At 46.6% G+C, this 18,881-nt stretch overlaps 1 protein-coding gene across 3 annotated transcripts in view; it reads right to left on the bottom strand.

The window, feature by feature from the left end:
- MAPKAP1 (MAPK associated protein 1) overlaps nucleotides 1-18,881 on the bottom strand; it is an 89,819-nt gene continuing 70,938 nt past the window's right edge. For all 3 annotated transcript variants that reach the window (XM_051807548.1, XM_051807549.1, XM_051807550.1), the window contains 4 exons: nucleotides 18,421-18,561; nucleotides 13,523-13,660; nucleotides 3,411-3,508; nucleotides 1-1,634 (listed from right to left, as the gene is read on the bottom strand). In XM_051807548.1, coding sequence (XP_051663508.1) covers nucleotides 1,509-1,634; nucleotides 3,411-3,508; nucleotides 13,523-13,660; nucleotides 18,421-18,561 — 503 coding nt within the window. In that variant the 3' untranslated portion in view covers nucleotides 1-1,508. The remainder of the gene's footprint in view (nucleotides 1,635-3,410; nucleotides 3,509-13,522; nucleotides 13,661-18,420; nucleotides 18,562-18,881) is intronic.

The raw sequence follows: 18,881 nt of genomic DNA, 5'->3' as shown, positions 1-18,881 counted from the left end.
TGGCCAAAGAACATTCACAGAGCAACTTTAATGTTAAATAGTTCACAGTCGGTTAAAGGAGTCATTTACATCAAAGGGGTTTCCCCCATTGCATCTGTGCCGCATTTGCACATAGAAAATATTTAAAAAATTAATAACATACTATAAAATAGCGTTTCTCATTTTGCAGATACCATGGAAGACTGTACAGCGAGGCCTGGCCTCAGTGGTGTGGGCACCGGGAGGGCTGAACCCACAACAGGTGAGACACAGCCCCTCCCTCTGCCTCGGGGTGAGACACAGCCCCTCCCTCTGCCTCGGGGTTGTTCCTGCACAACGTGTTAAGGCTCAGGGCTCAGGACGTTTTCTCTGTACAAAGCAGGGTGGGAGCTGGCAGAGGTCAGGCTGTGCCGTGGGACTGCCGTGCTCAGCTGGCCCCAGCCCCGTGGGGTTCAATGCCGTGTGGAACCAGGGCAGTTCCATGATACAGGGATGTGTGTGCAGAGCTCCAGCGACCTGGAGAGATGGATGAAAGACACCTCTGGTGAATTCAACCAAAAACGTGGCTCTGGGTCTCAGCAATCCCATTCCCATGTTCCCTGATGTATTAAGGATGGACAAAGCCAACATAGTTACAAATCCCAGTACAAAGTAGGTATTAATTTTTATTTTTAAAGAATAATATTAAGAAAAGGTGAAGGCATTTCTCAGTCCCAGGTGCAAGGTGCCTCAGAGGAAGGGCCAGACCTGGGGCAGCAGCAGCTGTGGGTCCTGGGCAGGAGGATGCTCCTCTCCAGCACCAAGACGCTGCTGTGGATTTCCAACTACAGCAAGGAACTTCCAATAAAGCGTATGCAAAGCTGAAAAGCACAGTTAAATAAAAATATTTTTGAACAAAACAAACCACAACAGACTCGACTGTCTCAGCATCCCTCACTAAGAGCTCCCCTGCCACGGCTGCTGTTCCTGGCTCACGGATGCCTCCTGCACTTCAGCAACAGAAGTGAAACCATCTGGGACTGCAGCCTCCCCCCAAAAGAACTGTGCATCATATGGACCTTGAAAAAGATTACATCTGTTTATTAATAGTAAAAATGGATACATTTGTCCTACATTTTGTTTTTAGAAATTTGATCATGTCACAAGCAATACCTGCGTGTACGTGGGTGGATTACAGATGTATATAATTTATTTTAACCAGGCTGTGAAATAATATGTAATCACATCTCTTCTTGTGATTGTACATAATACAGTAATTAAATGATGCCAGTCTACGTCATTCTCTTATTTCTAATCAAAGGAACCTGAAGCGTAACAGTCTTCTTTCCGGCTGATATGGCTCTTTATTTCTGTCACAGGGGAGACTTCCCATCACCGAGGAGGGATAATCTTCCAGCCGTGAGACGGGATAGTTCAGATTCCTTCCCAGCTCTCCTGCCCTGGGGCAGCAGGAGCTCCACAGTCCTGGCTCCCCCAGTCCGGGCGGGAGCGGCTCCGAACGCGGCACAGGCTCTGCCCGAGGCTCGGCCTCACTGCTGTCCCGACTTCTTCTCCTTCTGGAAGCTAAAGCTTGTTCTCCTGCTCAGTTTTCTTTGTTTCTGAGCAAAATAATCTGCTCTGGCTGTGCTTGCTCGTGACTCTAGAATATAGTTAACCTGCAAGACAGGAGGTGATGTTTAATGTCCTCAGTGGTTGAGCAGGATGGCCTGGGATGGGCAGGGAGCCCCACACCACACACCCAACAGGGCCTTGGGGTAACTGGTCCCAGTGGCCACCAGGACAATGATGACAGAGAGAGCCTGGAGTGCCAGAAGAGCCCAGCACACCCGCCCGTCCCTCGTCCCTTGGCCCACCTGGTCACCCAAATCTGGTGAAGGCGGCGAGCAGAGCCCCAGCACTGGGATAATCCAGTAATGGGCTTCAATAAAGGACTTTATCAGCCTCAATAAAAATAATTCTTCCATTATGATGTTTGCATACTCAGCTAATCTCAGAGTTTTTCTGTGTTTTGGCACATTTTACTTGATGAAAGCATTTTTAAATGATATTTAACAAGCCTGCTACTCCCTAAATTTATTATCTCCAGTGCTTTGTGATAATCTCACAGATAATTTTAATGGAAGGTTAATGCAAGAATCAAAAAGATAAAAATGCCCTTTGGTCTGCCATTAGCTGGTTAATATGCTGTGGCTTAAAACTTGCACAATTTTATGCACTGTAGAGTGTTTCACTTTCATTGCATATTACAGCTTAAGGCATAAAAATATAGGGAATTTTCATGGTCAATAAAGCCTCCATTTTTCTCACTTGATCATGTAAAAAACCTAATTTGAAAAGTCTGATTTTTCTGCATCTTCTAATGCTGATGGAATTGAAAACAAACCAATGACTTGTGCATGAAACCAGAGAATATTCTAGGTAAAGGAATGGCAACTTAAGAAAAAAGTACTGTTCAATACTATTTCTCTCTTGAATATTCATATTATTCACAGTAAACCTTTTTTTTAGCCTTCTTTTATGACCAGTCTCAGATATGTGGAGTCACCATCCCTGGAAGTGTTCAAAAAACAAGCACTCCATGGTGTGGTTAGCGGGCATGGGGGTATCAGTGAAAGGTTGGACTTGATGATCTTGGAGGTCTTTTCCAACCTTAGTGATTTTGTGATGCCATGATTCTAAGTGTTCTGGATTACAATAGCTGATTTAAGATAAAGTGGGAACAAAAGAATTGGCCTAACAGCTCACAAAACAGAAAACCCCTCACACACGTTCACCTTCTGTGTTATGAATAAAAGTTATTTTATCGCACGTCAGTTATTTAACAACCCTCCAAACTCCACACAGCCAATAAAAGCAAACATAACAGATGGTTTGCCAGAATTACTGCTTTTGAATTTTGACTTGCTACGAAAGATGAACTTGTGGAAAATTCCATTTGCTCTTCCAAGAGTGTAACAATAATTTTTTTCCCAAAGCAAGGGAGCACGTGTCTGTACAGAGCCCCAGGGGAAGGGTCGGGTGAGGAAGAGCCCCTGGGTGCTCTGTGGGAACACCTGGGTGAGGGGCAGGAGCACCCAGCCCCACACAGCCCCCACACCTCTGCATGGCATGGGGATGCTGAGCACCTCGTGTCCAGGGGTGGGAACTACCTGGACACAATAAAATTTGGTAGTTTCCTATAAAATTCCACAGAAAATCGGTGTCTCTATTAACTAGAAACAAGCACAAAAGGAAATGCTACACACAGACAGGCAGCAACTGTTTGAAGGATGAATAAAACAACAGGCAGGGAGCAGCCAGTCTGGCAGGTTAAACACACCTCAGTGGTCCTCAGGCCTCCTGTGTTTCCAGAGCCTCCTGAATTCTCACTCTCATGTCTAACAAGTGGTAAAACACCAGGATTTTGGGTCACGTTAAAATTTAATACTCACCTTCAGTACAATTTCATTGACAGTAGCAGCATCTGATTCAAAGTAAAGGTGTTTGTAGTCATGATTGCTTAGATATGTAAGTTTAAATATTGCATGACCTGCGAAGATAAGAAAAAACTGTTCAGAATATTCCTGTAAAGTTTGAGCAGAGCTCGTGTGCCTGACAGAAGAAAACCACAGATGGTGATCTCCGCGTACCATCAGCACGACAGAAGGAAGCAATGAAATGCTGACAGGCTTCTCATGTCATTTCAATTTAAGGCAAGTGGTGGCTTACAGGAGCAGCTGAACTCCAGTCAATAAAGTTCCTTTTCCCATCACATCCCCACTGCAGGAAATGCAAAAATCCATCAAATGGCTGGTTAGCTCTGCTCGGCCCACACCGGCGCTCACCGGAGAATCACCACGCACAGGGGAGTGTTGGGTTGGAAAAGGGCAATTAATCCCAGAATCATCACCCAAAAACCCCAAAACATGCCCCGAACCCACCTGGCTGCTGATGGTGAAGGGGAATGGCCCCACTGCACAGCACCAAGGACCCACAGCACCAAGGGACCCACAGCACCAAGGACCCACAGCACCAAGGGACCTGCCCAGCACACTCTGCCAGGACTGCCCCTCCTGCAGCAGGAAGTCAACTAAACTGTGGCTGTAATTTGCTGGCAGCTCCATTGCTCGGGGCCAGTCCCACAAGGAGGGTCCCAGGGTGGAGTGGACACAGGGTGCCACCGGCCCGGCCACTCCCCGGCTGCCCTGGGAGAACAGCCCAGGACTGATGTACAGTGCCAGGAGGGACAACTGCAACACAGAGGTAAAATATGGAACGTGTGGGAAGGCAAAACATCCTTCACTTGTGTGAATGCTGATGGCTTCAAAATGAAAACTAAGCATATTCTATACATGATACTTTTCCAACAGTTTTCTCCTAATTTATTCAGTTCGACAGTCAGAGTTAGCAATCCATAAAGCAACAGCCATGTTACTGTAAATCCAGGTCTTTCCTGCAGGAAAGCTAATTGGAAATCTTATTTACATTATCTAATTCTCCAGATTTCCAAAAAGTGACTGATATATGCTCAGATTGGTGGCCAGGAAATTTGAGACGCAAGTATTTTATTGTGGAGTGTTAATTAAACACCATTATGACGCACTAATCTGGAATATAAATTCTATATTGAAAAATTGGCTAATAATAATAAGAAAAAACCCCACCCTTTAAATCATTTGACAAATGATACCCTAGTGGTACTAAAAATGCAGAAATCCAAGCTGGGAGCTCATCAACATGTTAATGAATGCAGCTCTGCCTGGAATGCAGCATCTTAATGATTCCAAAAGTGCTCCTGCACCACTCCTGGGGATGGGACACAGCACCACGCCCACCAGCTCCCACCATTTTCCTTGGACACTGAACATTCCAGTTATGGACACTGATTACTGAAAACGAGAGTGGCACAGAACAGGGTCGGGAGGATCCCAGTACACTGCTGTATTTTGGGTTTGAAAGTTCATTGGGTGGTTCCTGCTGTGGATCAAGACTAAACCTGTTCAGGTGTTCACTGCTGCCATGGTGGAAGATGGTTGGGTGTGTGGGGTGGCACAGCATGGGATGGCACGGCATGGGATGGCATGGGATGGGATGGCACAGCACTGCCCACAGCAGGGCAGGGCAGGATGATCTGGTGTCACTGCAGAGGGGAGGGGCACAGAGCCACAGCCTGAAATGGTCCTGTGGAAATCAAGCAGATCACAGCCTCTGCTGTGCTGATGAGAAACCCCACGCAGGACCCCCAGCTTTCCTTCACACCAGGGAGCTGCTCCTCCTTTCTGGCAGAAGCACCAGCCCAGCTGACCAGCAGCACAACCCAGAGCTTCCCCCAGCACTGATTTTCGGATGTGAGGAGTCAGCTCTGCCAATGGCAATAGAGCAACAGATGCCCATACCAATCCCAAAGTGCCAGGCAGTGGGAGACAGAGCCTGCTCTGCTCCCTGGGAGCCCAGTGCCCACCCCGTGCTGTGTGGGACCCCTCTGGCACAGCTCGCCAGGCAGCACTGCAAGGGCAGCTCCCAGTCCCACTGGCACAGGGGCTGCTCTGGCCCTGCCTTTCTGGCCTGGCACTGGCCAAGCCTGGACTCACACTCTGCAGGGGCCCTGGGAGCTGCAGGGGACACAACACTGCTGCTGAATCCGTGGCTGTGCAGGACCAGCTGTGCAGGACACACAGCCCCATCCTGCCCGTCACTCGTGATGCAGTGGAAAGAAGCCAAGAAGACTTTTCCTTAGAAAGCCCCATTATGGCATCATGTTTATGGGTTCTGAGTCCACATCACACTATTTATGGCGTGAAATATGAGTGCACTGAAATCCTAACTGGCACTTTGCTCTGCTACTCTTCTAGCCAGATAGAATTTATGAATTGTGAGATTGATTTCCATTTCCAAGAGTGCTTAAATATGTGATGTACCTCTTTCCAATAGAGCACCACCCCTGACAATTCCAAGATCAATAGGAGCTTCCATGGTTTGATGTTTCCATATAAAAGGAACTGGTAACAAACAGCAGCAGCTCAAGTGGCTCTTACTGCACATGATGGGAGACTCAAACCACATACAGACTCTGCACCAGTAGCTCCATCATCACCAGTTCCACAGCCACAGTGGTTTGGTGTTTGGGGGAACCTCAGTGTCCTGCAACCAGGATTAATTAGCTGCACAACAGGAAATCCATGTTATTCCCAACTATGTTTATCTGATAAAACAGTTGTGGAAAGCAAATGAATGACAGAAACTCATCTGTTACCAACAGCTTTTGTGCAGGCCCAACCCACAGCGAGCTCGGCACAGCCCAGGGGTCTCGTGCTCCTCTCTAGCCCTGCTGCTGCCCAGCCAGGACTGACCCTGCTGCCACAGCAGGAGAGCAATGTCCTCCCAACAGTGCCCTTTGGCCTCCGCTCGGAACGCTGATAAATCTTCTCCAGGCCCAGCACTAATGGGTTCCTGTGTGGTTACTCCTGGAGAGGAGCCCACAGCCGATGGCGGAAGGGCAGGATGCTAATTCACTGGGAACTCACCGAGGAGAGCTCATTTACTCCTTCAGCACCACGTCTTACAGTCAGCTGTTTGCCATGTCTCCTGATTTTTAGCACCACTGCACTGCCAGCAAGGGAAGGCAGAGGCTCTGCAGTGCCTTTCTCCTCCCCCTCCCAAAGGCTGGTGAAAGCCCTGGTGCAGCCTCTGCCCTGTGCTTCAGGGCCCAGCTGCCCCCTGTCCCTGTGCTCACACGCAGCAGTGAGCAATCCTGCAGAATTCCAGCTCCAGAATTACTGACCAAAGTGTGTTCTACAGGCAGCAGTAAATCCTGTGCTAATTCCTGCAATCCTGGGAAAACATCCAAACTCTTGGCAGGCCACTGCTCTGCACCTGATAAGGTGAAAAAATTATCACTTTTTAATCTAAGTAATAAACTCTTTTTATCAGTCTAAACAATACTGGAAAACAGTGTGTCTGGAAATACAGAATGCCTGGAAAGCATTGGAAGGATGTGAATTTGCACAAGAAAAGACAATTTTTTAACCGAATCTGACAAGACTGGAAAGAGTTTTTCTTCTTCCCCTCCCACCCCACAATTCAGCCCATAGCAAAACCATCTCTTTGCCAAAGCCACTCTTTAAACAGTATGCACAGAATTAAATCACTAATTAGATGGAGGATGAAAAGAATATTCATGAATTGGACAAAACAGAAAACAAACACTGGGAAATGCAAATTTATGTTAATTTTTCAATATACCTTGATGATTGCTTTGTCATTACAGGGCCATAAGGCAGAAGTCAACAATTAAGAGTTATTAGTGGAATATATAGCTGGAGAAGGACCTCTCTGAAGAACAAAGCACTTATGGACATCATTTGACATCACTGATTCTCACCACTTCAGCAACACAGGATCAGACCCTGAAATCTCTTCTCACAGGCCCAGAAAGGATGAAAAAGAATTAGAAATACACCAGCAAAAAGGCAAGGAATAAGAAAAATTAAACACACCAGCAATGTACCGAGCTTGGTTAGGGACACAGACTGACCAGGGACATTGGCCTGGATGTAAAAGGGGGGTTAAGTCCATTTTATGCAAGTGATATTTATCCCAGAGGTACAAAATTTAGAGGCAGTGATGGCAACCAGTTCTGGATGAAATCCTGACCCTGCTGATACCAGTGGAGCTACCGATGGGTTCAGGCTGCTCACCATGAGCCTGGAATGGATCTCCTCAAACCAGGCAGTACTTTAGTAGGAACAAATGGTATGAATGTTAAGGAAAAAAATAACAGCTGTAGTCCTGTGGGCTTGCCCCGTTCTCTCAGGGAGCAGCATACTCCATGATCTCTTTTCCTCCAACTCAGGTCTTTATGTTCCACTGTAGGCTTGTTACACAGCATTGCTATTAGAGGGTGCTTTGTGTCCAGATGTCCTGAAAGCAGAGCTGCAACTGAAGTGCTGCACACGCCCACTTTTGTGTCAAATTGTGGTAACTATTCACACATCTGGATTTTTTTTCCTCAAAGCCTTTTGTTTCTTCTTCAAATTATTATCAAAGGCAGAATACTAATAAAAATTTTTGCAAAAATGCTGAAAATTGAGGTGGAATTCGGGGTTGCCCAAAACCTCTTCCCCAGCAACCTTGTTTGGGAAAAAAGATGATAAATAAATCAAAATGCACTAAGCAGTGTTTCCACATGGCAATCGGCTCCTCGACTGCGTCTGCAGCTCATCAATCACGCATTGTCTGCCTGAGAGGCGAGCCTTGTAAATGTCACATCCACTCAGGCCCGAGGAGAGGCGAATCAAAATGCAGCGAGGAGTTTTAATTGGATAGTGTAATTAAACTAAAAAACCCCAGCAGAATAGCTTTGACAGGATAGATGAAGACCCCTTTTAATAGGGCTACAAAACAGATTTGTTAAAAGGATGAGGCAATGCACGCTCCTGATTGCGCTCAGGAGAACTTTTATGGAGAAGCTGTTCAAGGGGGACGCAGTTAATCAGCACAGCCCTGGCTGTGGCAGGAGCTGCTCCAGTGACGCTGTCCCCAAACCACTGCCCGTCCCTGCACAGGGACACCGGGACCCCCCACTGCCCCCATACCACTGCCTGTCCCTGCACAGGGACACCGGGACCCCCCACTGCCCCCAAACCACTGCCTGTCCCTGCACAGGGACACTGGGACACCCCACTGCCCCCAAACCACTGCTCATCCCTGTACAGGGACACTGGGACACCCCACTGCCCCCAAACCACTGCCTGTCCCTGTACAGGGACACTGGGACACCCCACTGCCCCCAAACCACTGCTCATCCCTGTACAGGGACACTGGGACACCCCACTGCCCCCAAACCACTGCCTGTCCCTGTACAGGGACACTGGGACACCCCACTGCCCCCAAACCACTGCTCATCCCTGTACAGGGACACTGGGACACCCCACTGCCCCCAAACCACTGCCTGTCCCTGTACAGGGACACCGGGACACCCTACTGCCCCCAAACCACTGCCCACCCCTGGACAGGGACACCGGGACACCCCACTGCCCCCAAACCACTGCCCACCCCTGGACAGGGACACCGGGACACCCCACTGCCAGGCCCTGCTCTGTGGGACACGTCCCACCAAGAGCTGCCCAGGCCACGCAGGCTCCTGAGGCCCCACGGCACACAGAGCCCCCCATGGAGCCCCCCATGGCACAGGGACCCCCTACGGCACACAGGGCCCCCCATGGCACACAGGGCCCCCCCCACAGCACACGGGGATGGCAGCACAACCACAGCCATCTGTGCCCCGCTGCTCCCCCCGAGGCAGCCCCTGCCTGCACAGCACGGCCACGTGCCCGTGGGCTCATCCCTTCTGTTCCACACTGGCACAGCCCTTTCACTTCGAGCCTGAAGTTTGGGAACATTTTCTCTGCTGAACCTGTTTTTTACCTTTTGATCAGAACTGGTTATTAGTCTCCTACCAAGAAGGAATTTTATTCTGTTACTTCACAGATGCTCTGCATTATCCACAGCGGGAGCAGGGATCTCAGGAACCAGCACAGGACATTTTGTGCACCATTTGCAGAGCACACAGGTAATAGCTGCCTCTGCTCTGGCCCCACTGCAGGCTCTGAGCAAACCTGCAACGTCTCTATTTGAGCTCCCAGAGCAGCAGGAACCCGATGCCTTCCCAGTGCTTTCTGTGTATTTTCAGTCCTTCCACAACCCAACAACGAATTCATTAAGTCAGTATTACCCAACGTGCATAATCAGGAGGAACTGGACACTGAATTAAAACATCAAATACCTTTAGCTTTAAATGAAAACTACAGAAAGGGGGTTCAGGCATCGCTCTGGCTATCACTTACAGCCAGGGTGAATACTGCTGGAAAAGCTATTTTCGTGCAGATGTGGAATTCAATGGGAAAGACTGACTCGTGTAGCAACATCAATCAAAACGTCGGCTCGGCTGGCAGCTCTCGACAGTAAGGCAGGTTCAAAGGTCACGGGATAAAGAAAAAGCCAAGCTCTGGTTCAGCTCTAATATCTCCTCGCTGCAAGTCTTGCCGAGGTACCTGCCCCCCTTCTGTACTCACGGCTTTCATTAATCTTCTTGCCATCTTTTTTAACTAGTCATGCAGAACCGCTCGATAGCGAGACATATAATGGGGAGGCCCTGTGCCTATTACCAGGTTAACACTCTGTTAAGCCCCAGTGCAACAATGGAATCAGAATTTAAAGGAAATCTTCAGCTGCAGGGTGCAAAGCGGGCAATTAAATTACAAACCGAAGTTACCCATGTACTCCGTGACCTACAGAACACCTTTGTTTAGACTTACCTTCATATTGAGGGTATTTTGACCTAGTAACTGAGATGTCTCTGCTTTATGAAAACAAAAAAAAAAAAGGCAGATAAAGGGTCACAGAGAACCTTGCTTCAGTGTCTCAAGTAAATTATCAAACAAATCCAATTTCTGCAGCTCGTGTAGGACACAGACGAATGGGAGAAGCCCACGGTGAGTGCCCGGCTGACCGGCCCCGGTGGCACCACAGGGCTGCCCCGAGCTCCTGGTCCCTCCCCAGGCAGCCCCGGACATGGCACATCCCTCACGGCCACGCTCGGACACAGAGCACCGAGGCAGTGGGCAGTGACACTGAAGTTTCTCTCTTGTCCAAGTAATGTAAGAGACATTACCAGAATCAGATTTCCTTTAAATTACACTATTGCAAAGGGATATAATTGTATTAAACTTATTATGTTGCTTCCTTAAGACTTTATATTATGTACACTTAATTGAGATACAAAGCTCTTTTCAGCTATAAAAATGACAACTACTTTATTAAGGCTTAAATCTTATTTCTCCATGATAGGATGCTTCCTTTCAAGATTCAAAACATTCAGAATCTCTCGTGATAATCAGGCTGAACCTGATTTAAAGAAGCCATTCATGCCCAGTGTTCTCAGGTTCTGATGGCACTGGGGTGAGCCAGCAGGGCCATTACCTTTTCCCTTGGTCTAAATGAAGGGAGTCAGATTTAATTTACAAATAAAAATTCAAATTCTGACCCAGGGCTACTACAAGGGCAAACAAAAATCATCAGCCATTCCTGCCTATATTCCCCCCACTAACAGCAAGTGAGATGTCAGAGCTTTCTGTTTTCGTTTTCTGTCCTCACTGAAGGCAGTTCTGAGTTCCACAACTTGTGGCACAGGAAAGCTCAGCCTGTCCAGAACGGCTCCAAGCCATCCATAAATATTCACACCACATCAGCTCTGAAGCTGTTGAGTCCTTTCACACATGTGCAAGTGCCACTAAAACTTCACTGCATGAACCTGTTCAGAGAAAACCAAAGAACATGCACACAAGGCTCTCCACCAAGACACTGGTCCCAGCACTCAGCCTTGACTCCCAACACCCCCTGTCCTTACTAAAAAGTACAGTCACATTTGGCAGCTCCTGCAAACCCTTCACCTTTCCAAGCAGGGCTCAGCTGGGTTCTCACCCTACCACGATGCCTGGGGAGGGAAGGCAGCTCCAAACCCAGACCCTGTGTTTCACCCAGTGTAACAGGACAAGCACCAGTGTGTGTGCAGAGCACTTCTGAAAGAGGAGATGGAGCATGTTTGTGTTACAAAAGATAAAAATATGAAAACAAAATATATTGCAGAACTCAAAGACCTTATCTGTACTCAGCCTCTCTTTGCAATAATTCATTCAAGGAAGATCTGGGAATAATTTTTGATGTAAACTCTGCTACAAACATACATCACCGTGCTGATAAAAATCACAGACAAAACTTGTGAAATACAGTGAGTTTCATTCCTTTATGCTACTAAAATAACTTTTTTCCATTTAAAATTCAAGAGATACTGATCTGCTGCTCAGTTCCACAAAATGCATCATTCTGAGATGTCACACTAAAAGTCTCTTCTGCTGGCCTAAAATAACGACTTTTGGAACATCTTTAGTGAGTTGGGAAAAGGTCAGCAGTTTCAGAAGGAAGTATTTTTTCCTTTTGGAACTCTGTTGAACCATTATTTAGTAGGAGAAGTTTAAGATGATCACGTGAAGCGTGCAAATAAACCCCTCAGGACCATAACAGTTGCCTTTGTTGCAACCTGTCAGTGTCCTCTCCAAAGCCACCATGATTCTTCACTCAATGGTCCCCACGTGCAGGTACAGCCCTTCTGCACCTGGACTCTATTTGGGGGCTGAAATACCTGGGTTGGCAAGATTTGGGTACAGACATCATTTCCCACAGCAGCAGGTGCTGCCTCTGGGGCCAGAGAGCCCCATCCCAGCAGGACGTGGTCCGAGGTCTCCAGGGACCCCTGGGTGCCTCAGGCTGGTTGATAGAAGTGGAAACCTCGGGTTTCAAGGTCAGCTCTTCAAATACAGTCTCATTTTTTGGGCACAATTTTATCTCCTCAAGTGTTTGCATTTGCAATGAAATGTGGCTCCAACCCAGAGGTGTGACAGGATTTACCAGGGCAAACTGCCCCTTGCACTGTACACAACCCTCACGTGTTTCAGACCACCTGGTCATTGGGGAAGCTTCTCCTTGGGGTTGTGCCTCCCCAAGGACCAAGAAATCTTGATGGAGAGACAGAAAAGGAAGACAATGACTAGACCAAGAACATGGAGGTAGGGAGGGGTAATGAAGGAGAGAAGGATATAGTTCAATAATTGCTGATAAAATCTGTGGCAGCCATAAATTTACTCTTCCAAGAGAATTCAACAGATCATTACCTCTGTAAATATGTATCACATAATTCTCCCTCTCTGTCACCTTGCAGATAAGTACTTAATACCAGCATCCCTACTCTGCAGAGGCACAAGTGCAATAAAATCCATCTGAGCTTTTGAACTACAGTTGCTTTTTGATCGTAGACAGTTCCATTTTGGCCCCACTGGGAGACATTGCCCGAGTCCCCCAGGGCCCATCTTGTGCTTTTTAAAACAAATTTTCCAGATAGAGACTCTCATTACTCCATTGATGCAACAACCAGAAGCCCTTGGCTTTTGAAGCCACACTCTAAACAGCCACTTCTGACCTCTGGGTGACGACTGTGAGCTGGGACATCCAGCCTGCCCTCAGAGCCCAGCACAGCCACCACTGCAGAATGGAACACTCAGAGCAGCACCTCCAATCCCAGTGACCCTACAGCCATGGCTGAGCTAAAGTCACACTGAGCTGACACTTACTGTATATCCAAGATCCTCAGTTGTACTAGTCTAGGTGTAAAAAAAAATTCAAAAAAATTGCAATTATATTGAAACATGTATTTTCCTGATGTGCTGCGGGGCTGCAGACAGCTGGGCAGAGCCAGTGTTCCCTTGGTATGACAGTGGGCAAGAAACACTGAATGATGCCATTAGCTGAGAGCAGCACCAAAGGACACTTGTAAAATGTGTGTCTGTTTATGCTGTGTTCTCTATAACAGAATTGAGTCAGATTAAAAACATCCTGTAATGAATAAAATACACCTATAGAAAGAAAAGGACATGGTAGCAATAATTCTTTGGACATCGAGCACATCCAGGGAGGGAGAGGAGAGGGAACATAAATAAAAAGGACTACTCACTTGGGCTTTTTTCTTCCGCAAGGTCACAGGCACAGAGGAGTTCAGAATCGATTGAAATGGGTTTCTGCTTAATCCAAAACTTAGTGCTGGCCTTCTGATTAGTAACAGGGTCTATCTCTACCTTGTCTCCAGAAATACCTGAGATGAGAAAGAATAGAGAACCACAACAGTGATCTGTTTAACCGATTTCATATCAGCCGTTTGACACACTTTATAAATCTTAAATGGGCTGAAGGTATATTGCCCTTCTGGGCTTTCTGAAAGCACGGGAGCTTTTGAAACCAGAAACAAATGGTTATCAAACTGCATTGATAATCTGCATTTTATTCTCCTGCATAAGAATACCAAAAGAAAGAAATAGCACAGAAAAAATTCTTCTCAACGCATACAGAGCTCTTCTGGAAGCAGCAGCTACATGAGCTGTGAGATTTATAGGAGATATGCTGGTTTTTCAGTCACCACTGCTCTGTGTAATAGACACTATCACCATGGGCCCTGCTCCATCTGCTGCACAGCAGACACCAGAGTCATGGAACAGAATCACAGAATATGCTGAGCTGGAAGGGACCCCTCACAATCACTGAGTCCAACTCCTGGCTCTATGCAGGACACCCCAGGAATCACACCATGTGCATGAAAGCATTATCCAAACACCTCTTGAACTCACATAGGCTTGGGGCTCTGACCACTGCCCTGGGGAGCCTGTTCTAATGCTCCCCCTCTCTGTGGGTGAAAACCCTTTTCCTGACATCCAACCTAACCCTCCCCATCTCAGCTCCAGCCCTTTCCTCAGGTCCTGTCACTGGTCACAAGAGGTCGTGATGTACCTGCCCCTCTGCTGCCCCTCGTGAGGATGCTGAAGATCCCAACAAGGCCTGACCTCCAGGCTGAACAAACCAAGTGACCTCAGCTGCTCCTCAAAAGGCTTCTCCTCCAGACCCTTCACCATCCTCGTGGTCCTCCTTTGGATGCTCTTTAAGAGCTTAGAGTCTTTTTTATATTGTGGTGACCAAAACTCCCCCAGAACTCCAGGTGGGGCCACACCAGTACTGCCAGGGCAGGCAGAGGGCAAGGAGTGTCCTGCTGGAACCAGTCCAGGAGCTGCTGACACACCTGAACAAACTTGGCAGGGAGCTCTTTACAAGGTGTGCAGAGCATTAAAAACAAGGAGGTGTCTTCAGTCCTGAGCTACAGGTGAAGCTCATGAGACATCAACAAAAGGAAGCAAAACAGGAAAAAAGCATTTAAATATCATTTAACTCTTTCATCTCTGGAAAACCAGCAGAGAATCTTCTCCTTCCTGAGGGTTCTGGCTCTGACACTTTCAAAGACATCCCATTTGGCTTGTTTGAAGCACAAGAAACCTAAAGAAGCTGATGAAGAAACTTCTGAGAGATGTGACAAAATAAAAGTAGGATGTAATGCACACACAACGCTCCCAAGCTCTCCAAAATTAACTGGGTATTTCCTAAGGCCTGGTCATGGCTGAACTTACAAACCACAGCTGGTTTGTATTCTGTGCAACTCCAAAGCCAAAGCACAGGACAGTGTGGGGCAGGTACCTGTGGGGGTCTCACTGCAGCCCCTGTCCCAACACCAGGTCATCCTCACTCACCCTGGGACTGCAGTGGGTTACAGTAACACCCCATTAATCCAGGAATGTGCTTTGTCATTAAACATACGTCACATCAGAGAGTTCACATTTCAATTAAGTATTGTATCAAGAGCCCAATTAACACCCAGACTGCTGGAACTCACTAATTTGAGCAGGCTGAGGCTGTATCTGGAGCCCATTTTGGTTTGTGATTTAATTTTGGACAGATTATTTAAAAACAGCATTGGTATTTTACTGTAATGGTTAATTATTCCAAATGGCATTTGCTGTAGTTTAAGGAAAATATGGAAGTTGATGGTACAAAGTCTTATTTTCTCACTGAAAAAAAGTCAAGGGAAGTTCTAAAAAAAAAGGTGCAAATTCTTTGTGTGTTAGGACTGTTTCCCATCCCTTCCTCTGAGAGCATCACCCCTGAAAATATCCTCAAAAAAATTTCACTGTTTGGTCCTGCAACTTCAGAATTCACAGTCAGTCAATACTGTTAATGCACCTTGTTAATTTGATAGGATTTGTCAGGTAGCTCCACTGGAAAATTATATAAAACTGTTCCAGATGAACAGATGATAGTGACATGAATTAAAGTGATAGAACAATAGTGGAATATAAACCAGAAATGACACCCAAAGTGGCTGTTGATTTATTGCCATCCTGAGTTTGGTTCTGGGCTTCCATGTATATTAGTGCTACAAATCTGGGTCCATTTAGCAGCGAGATGCTCATACATACATCACCAGCTCCTGCTCCAAGCCAAGGTCACTCCCCATTGCATCAATCTTTTCAGCAGAGGCTACTTCACCATTTTGTAACCATCTCAGATGGAACAGACTTCTTCCTCTTTCATCTTTTTTTTATCATGTAAAATACACTCTAACTTCTATTATTTTTATCTGCAAATTGTCGCTGTATACTTCATCCATTATTTCTGTATCTCGACATCGCTGGCTCAAGCTCACCCACATCCAGAGAGCACATTGACAAAGAATGTTGTCTTTTTTTTGTTATTGTTCTCACAATCTGGATGTGTTGAAACCTAAAATCAAAACAGCATTGTGTCTGAGGCTTCTGCAGCCTCTGTCTCACAGCACAAATCAGTCATACTCAAAACCCAAGTAAAAATGCTGCTCCTACTATTTTTTTAATTCATTCATTTTATCAAAAGAAATGTCATCAATGTGTTCAGTAACACTGTTCTGTTCTTGCTTCCTTTGTTGGGGTCTGCAAGAGCCCCCCCTTTTCTGAAATACTTGCCAGCAACCGTTTTCCCAGACAATATGCTCCTGTTAGTTCTGCTAATGTGATACACAAGCAAATGTGTCTTATTCCTCCATAACATGATAGAGCCTTTGTAAAACTGCTGAGAGTGCTGCTGTGTGTGCACTGCCCTGTGATATGGGCTGAAACACAAACCCCAGACCTTAAACTGCAATAAAACTCTCACTCGAGGGCTGGGCATTGCTCCCATGGTCATCCACAGACTGGTTTTTACTATACACAGTGTAGGGAGGGGTGAGGGGCTACACTGAGGGTCTTCTCCACCATTTCTGGGTTCTGTCACATGTAATCAACCTTCCATGGGGTTATTTGGAGCACTTGCCCCAAATCCACACGGGTGTTTCCAGTGCACCCACGGTCCCTTGGCCGATCTGCTCTTGCACAGCCAACAAGGAGCAAAGGAATGACTTGGGATTCTCAGGGTCCTGAAGAAACATTGTCACTTTGCTATGGCTGATGGCACAAAAATGCTACAGAGAAAAGTCTGTGCAACTGGCCATCATCAAACTGCCAGAGAACAGCTCCCAGAACAGTTACTCTGAGCAAAACCAAAAAAATAGCCCCCATTTTTTCCATTCAGGGTGGAAGGAGCAGTCTGTCACTCATAGGTAACATGTAACACTCAGCAGCAGCCCAAACCCAAACAGCCCCCTGGTGCTTTTTTTACCAGGGTTTCTCTTTTAATACCTTTAAAAAATTCAGGAAAAACCTCAGCAACATACACTCACTTCAAATTTATTGAAAGGTTTTGGTTCTCTACATTTGTCCAAGCTTTGAACACCCACTGGGGTTTTCTTTGATTTTTGAAAAGTAATTAGATTATAAAACCCCCATTGTCAGTGCACTGCCATCAAACCCATACAAGTTCACAGATTGTTATAAAAGGGAAATTTTATGGTCCTTACAGCACTGGGCAGGGTCAGCTCCTCCACTGCTGCACAAGTTAAGCCATTTGTTTCATTTAACAGCTCTTCTCCCTTAACCATTTATCTTTAGTGATCTGTCATGACCTTTTCAAGCTCTCATTTCTGACACTTCCCAGATACAGTGAGTCAAACTTCACTGGAAGCAAACTATCACACCCCGAGAGTTTGCTCGAATGCAGCGAACATGCCCAGCACTGCCCTGCTCCAGCACCAGCAGATAAATCCTGCCTTAACTAGACAGCTCAAAATAAACCAAAAAAGCCTCTTCTGGGGGAATTTTACAGACATGTACTCTTCCATGTGCTTCAGGATGGAAGAATGAAGGGACTGTACTGACAATAATACAGGAATTGGTATAGTTTAAATTTAACAATTCTGCTGAACTCTACAGAATAAATGTATTTTGTAAACATTATGGCACTTAATATTTTACTGCTGAATCATTTCTTTATGGAAGGTATTTGCAGGAATGTCACAGGTCACCTACCAATGCATCATTAATCAAATTTTCACAATTTAAACACAAAGATAAAAAGCCATTCAATCATTTTAAAACAGTAATGGGGCTTTTATAATTCAGGATTCTGTCAGCCCTTGGCCTTCGGGTTTTCAAAAGCATTCAGCAAGCCAATAGGGACAATATAAAACCTTAGAGAATGCTCGTTTTATTTTGTTCCACCTCAGATTCCACTTGGTTGTTAAAATCTTTCAGTCTCAGAAAAGGAAAAACCCAATAATTCTTAATTTTGCAAAGCCTCATTTAAAAATAATAAAACAGTTGGCAAGAAGCTTTCCATTAGGAAGCCTAGATTGAAAAAAAGATATGAGGTCATTAAATAATGGCCTTCGTTCAGAGGCAACATGTGCAACTGATTGGGGGTAATAAAAATACTGAAGAATTTTCAACTGAAAGGAATTTTTTTAACCACTGAAATGCTAGAAACACTCTCAAATGCTCCACAAGAAAATGGACCAAGGTGATAGTGACTGCTTTAAAACAGCCTGAGGTGGACAGGCAGCTGTCAGAGATGGCCAAAGGCCTGAGCTGCTCCGTTGTCCCCGGCATTCCGCAGGGATGGAGTTACCTAACTGCACGTCCGTGGTGAACCGCAGCCGATGGATCATGCTGACTTTGAAGGACTTGTAATGGTGGCTGCTGAGCATGTCCTGCACTGTGGCAATATCGATCTGGGGGTCCTCCTCCGAGACCTCTTCTCCTCTGGAACCTGCAGAACAAGCCAAGAGCAGTGAAGGGCAGGTTTGGCACCGGCGCACGCGCAGCCGGCGCGGCCGCACAGGGCTGGGGGAGGGAGAGCTACATGCTCAGCTTTGTGTCTCTGGGAGGTGGAAATTCCACCCTCCATCCCAGAACAAAGTCACTGAGGCACTAAGGACCTGATGACAGACATCTGTGGCCACATGAGGAGCAGCCCAATGTCCCAGCAGCAGGTTCCCAGCGGGCAGGAGGCAGCCCTGGACCACAGGGATCCTGGGGAGACCCTGCTGGGCACCCACAGCCTGTCACCAGGAAGGAGCCCAGGGAGGG

The sequence above is a fragment of the Manacus candei genome, unplaced genomic scaffold (assembly GCF_025592945.1).
Source record: "Manacus candei isolate 608988 ecotype Guabito, Panama unplaced genomic scaffold, ASM2559294v1 h1tg000071l, whole genome shotgun sequence".
In the NCBI taxonomy this organism is placed as follows: Eukaryota; Metazoa; Chordata; class Aves; order Passeriformes; family Pipridae; genus Manacus; species Manacus candei.
This window is presented reverse-complemented; position numbering and strand designations above follow the sequence as displayed.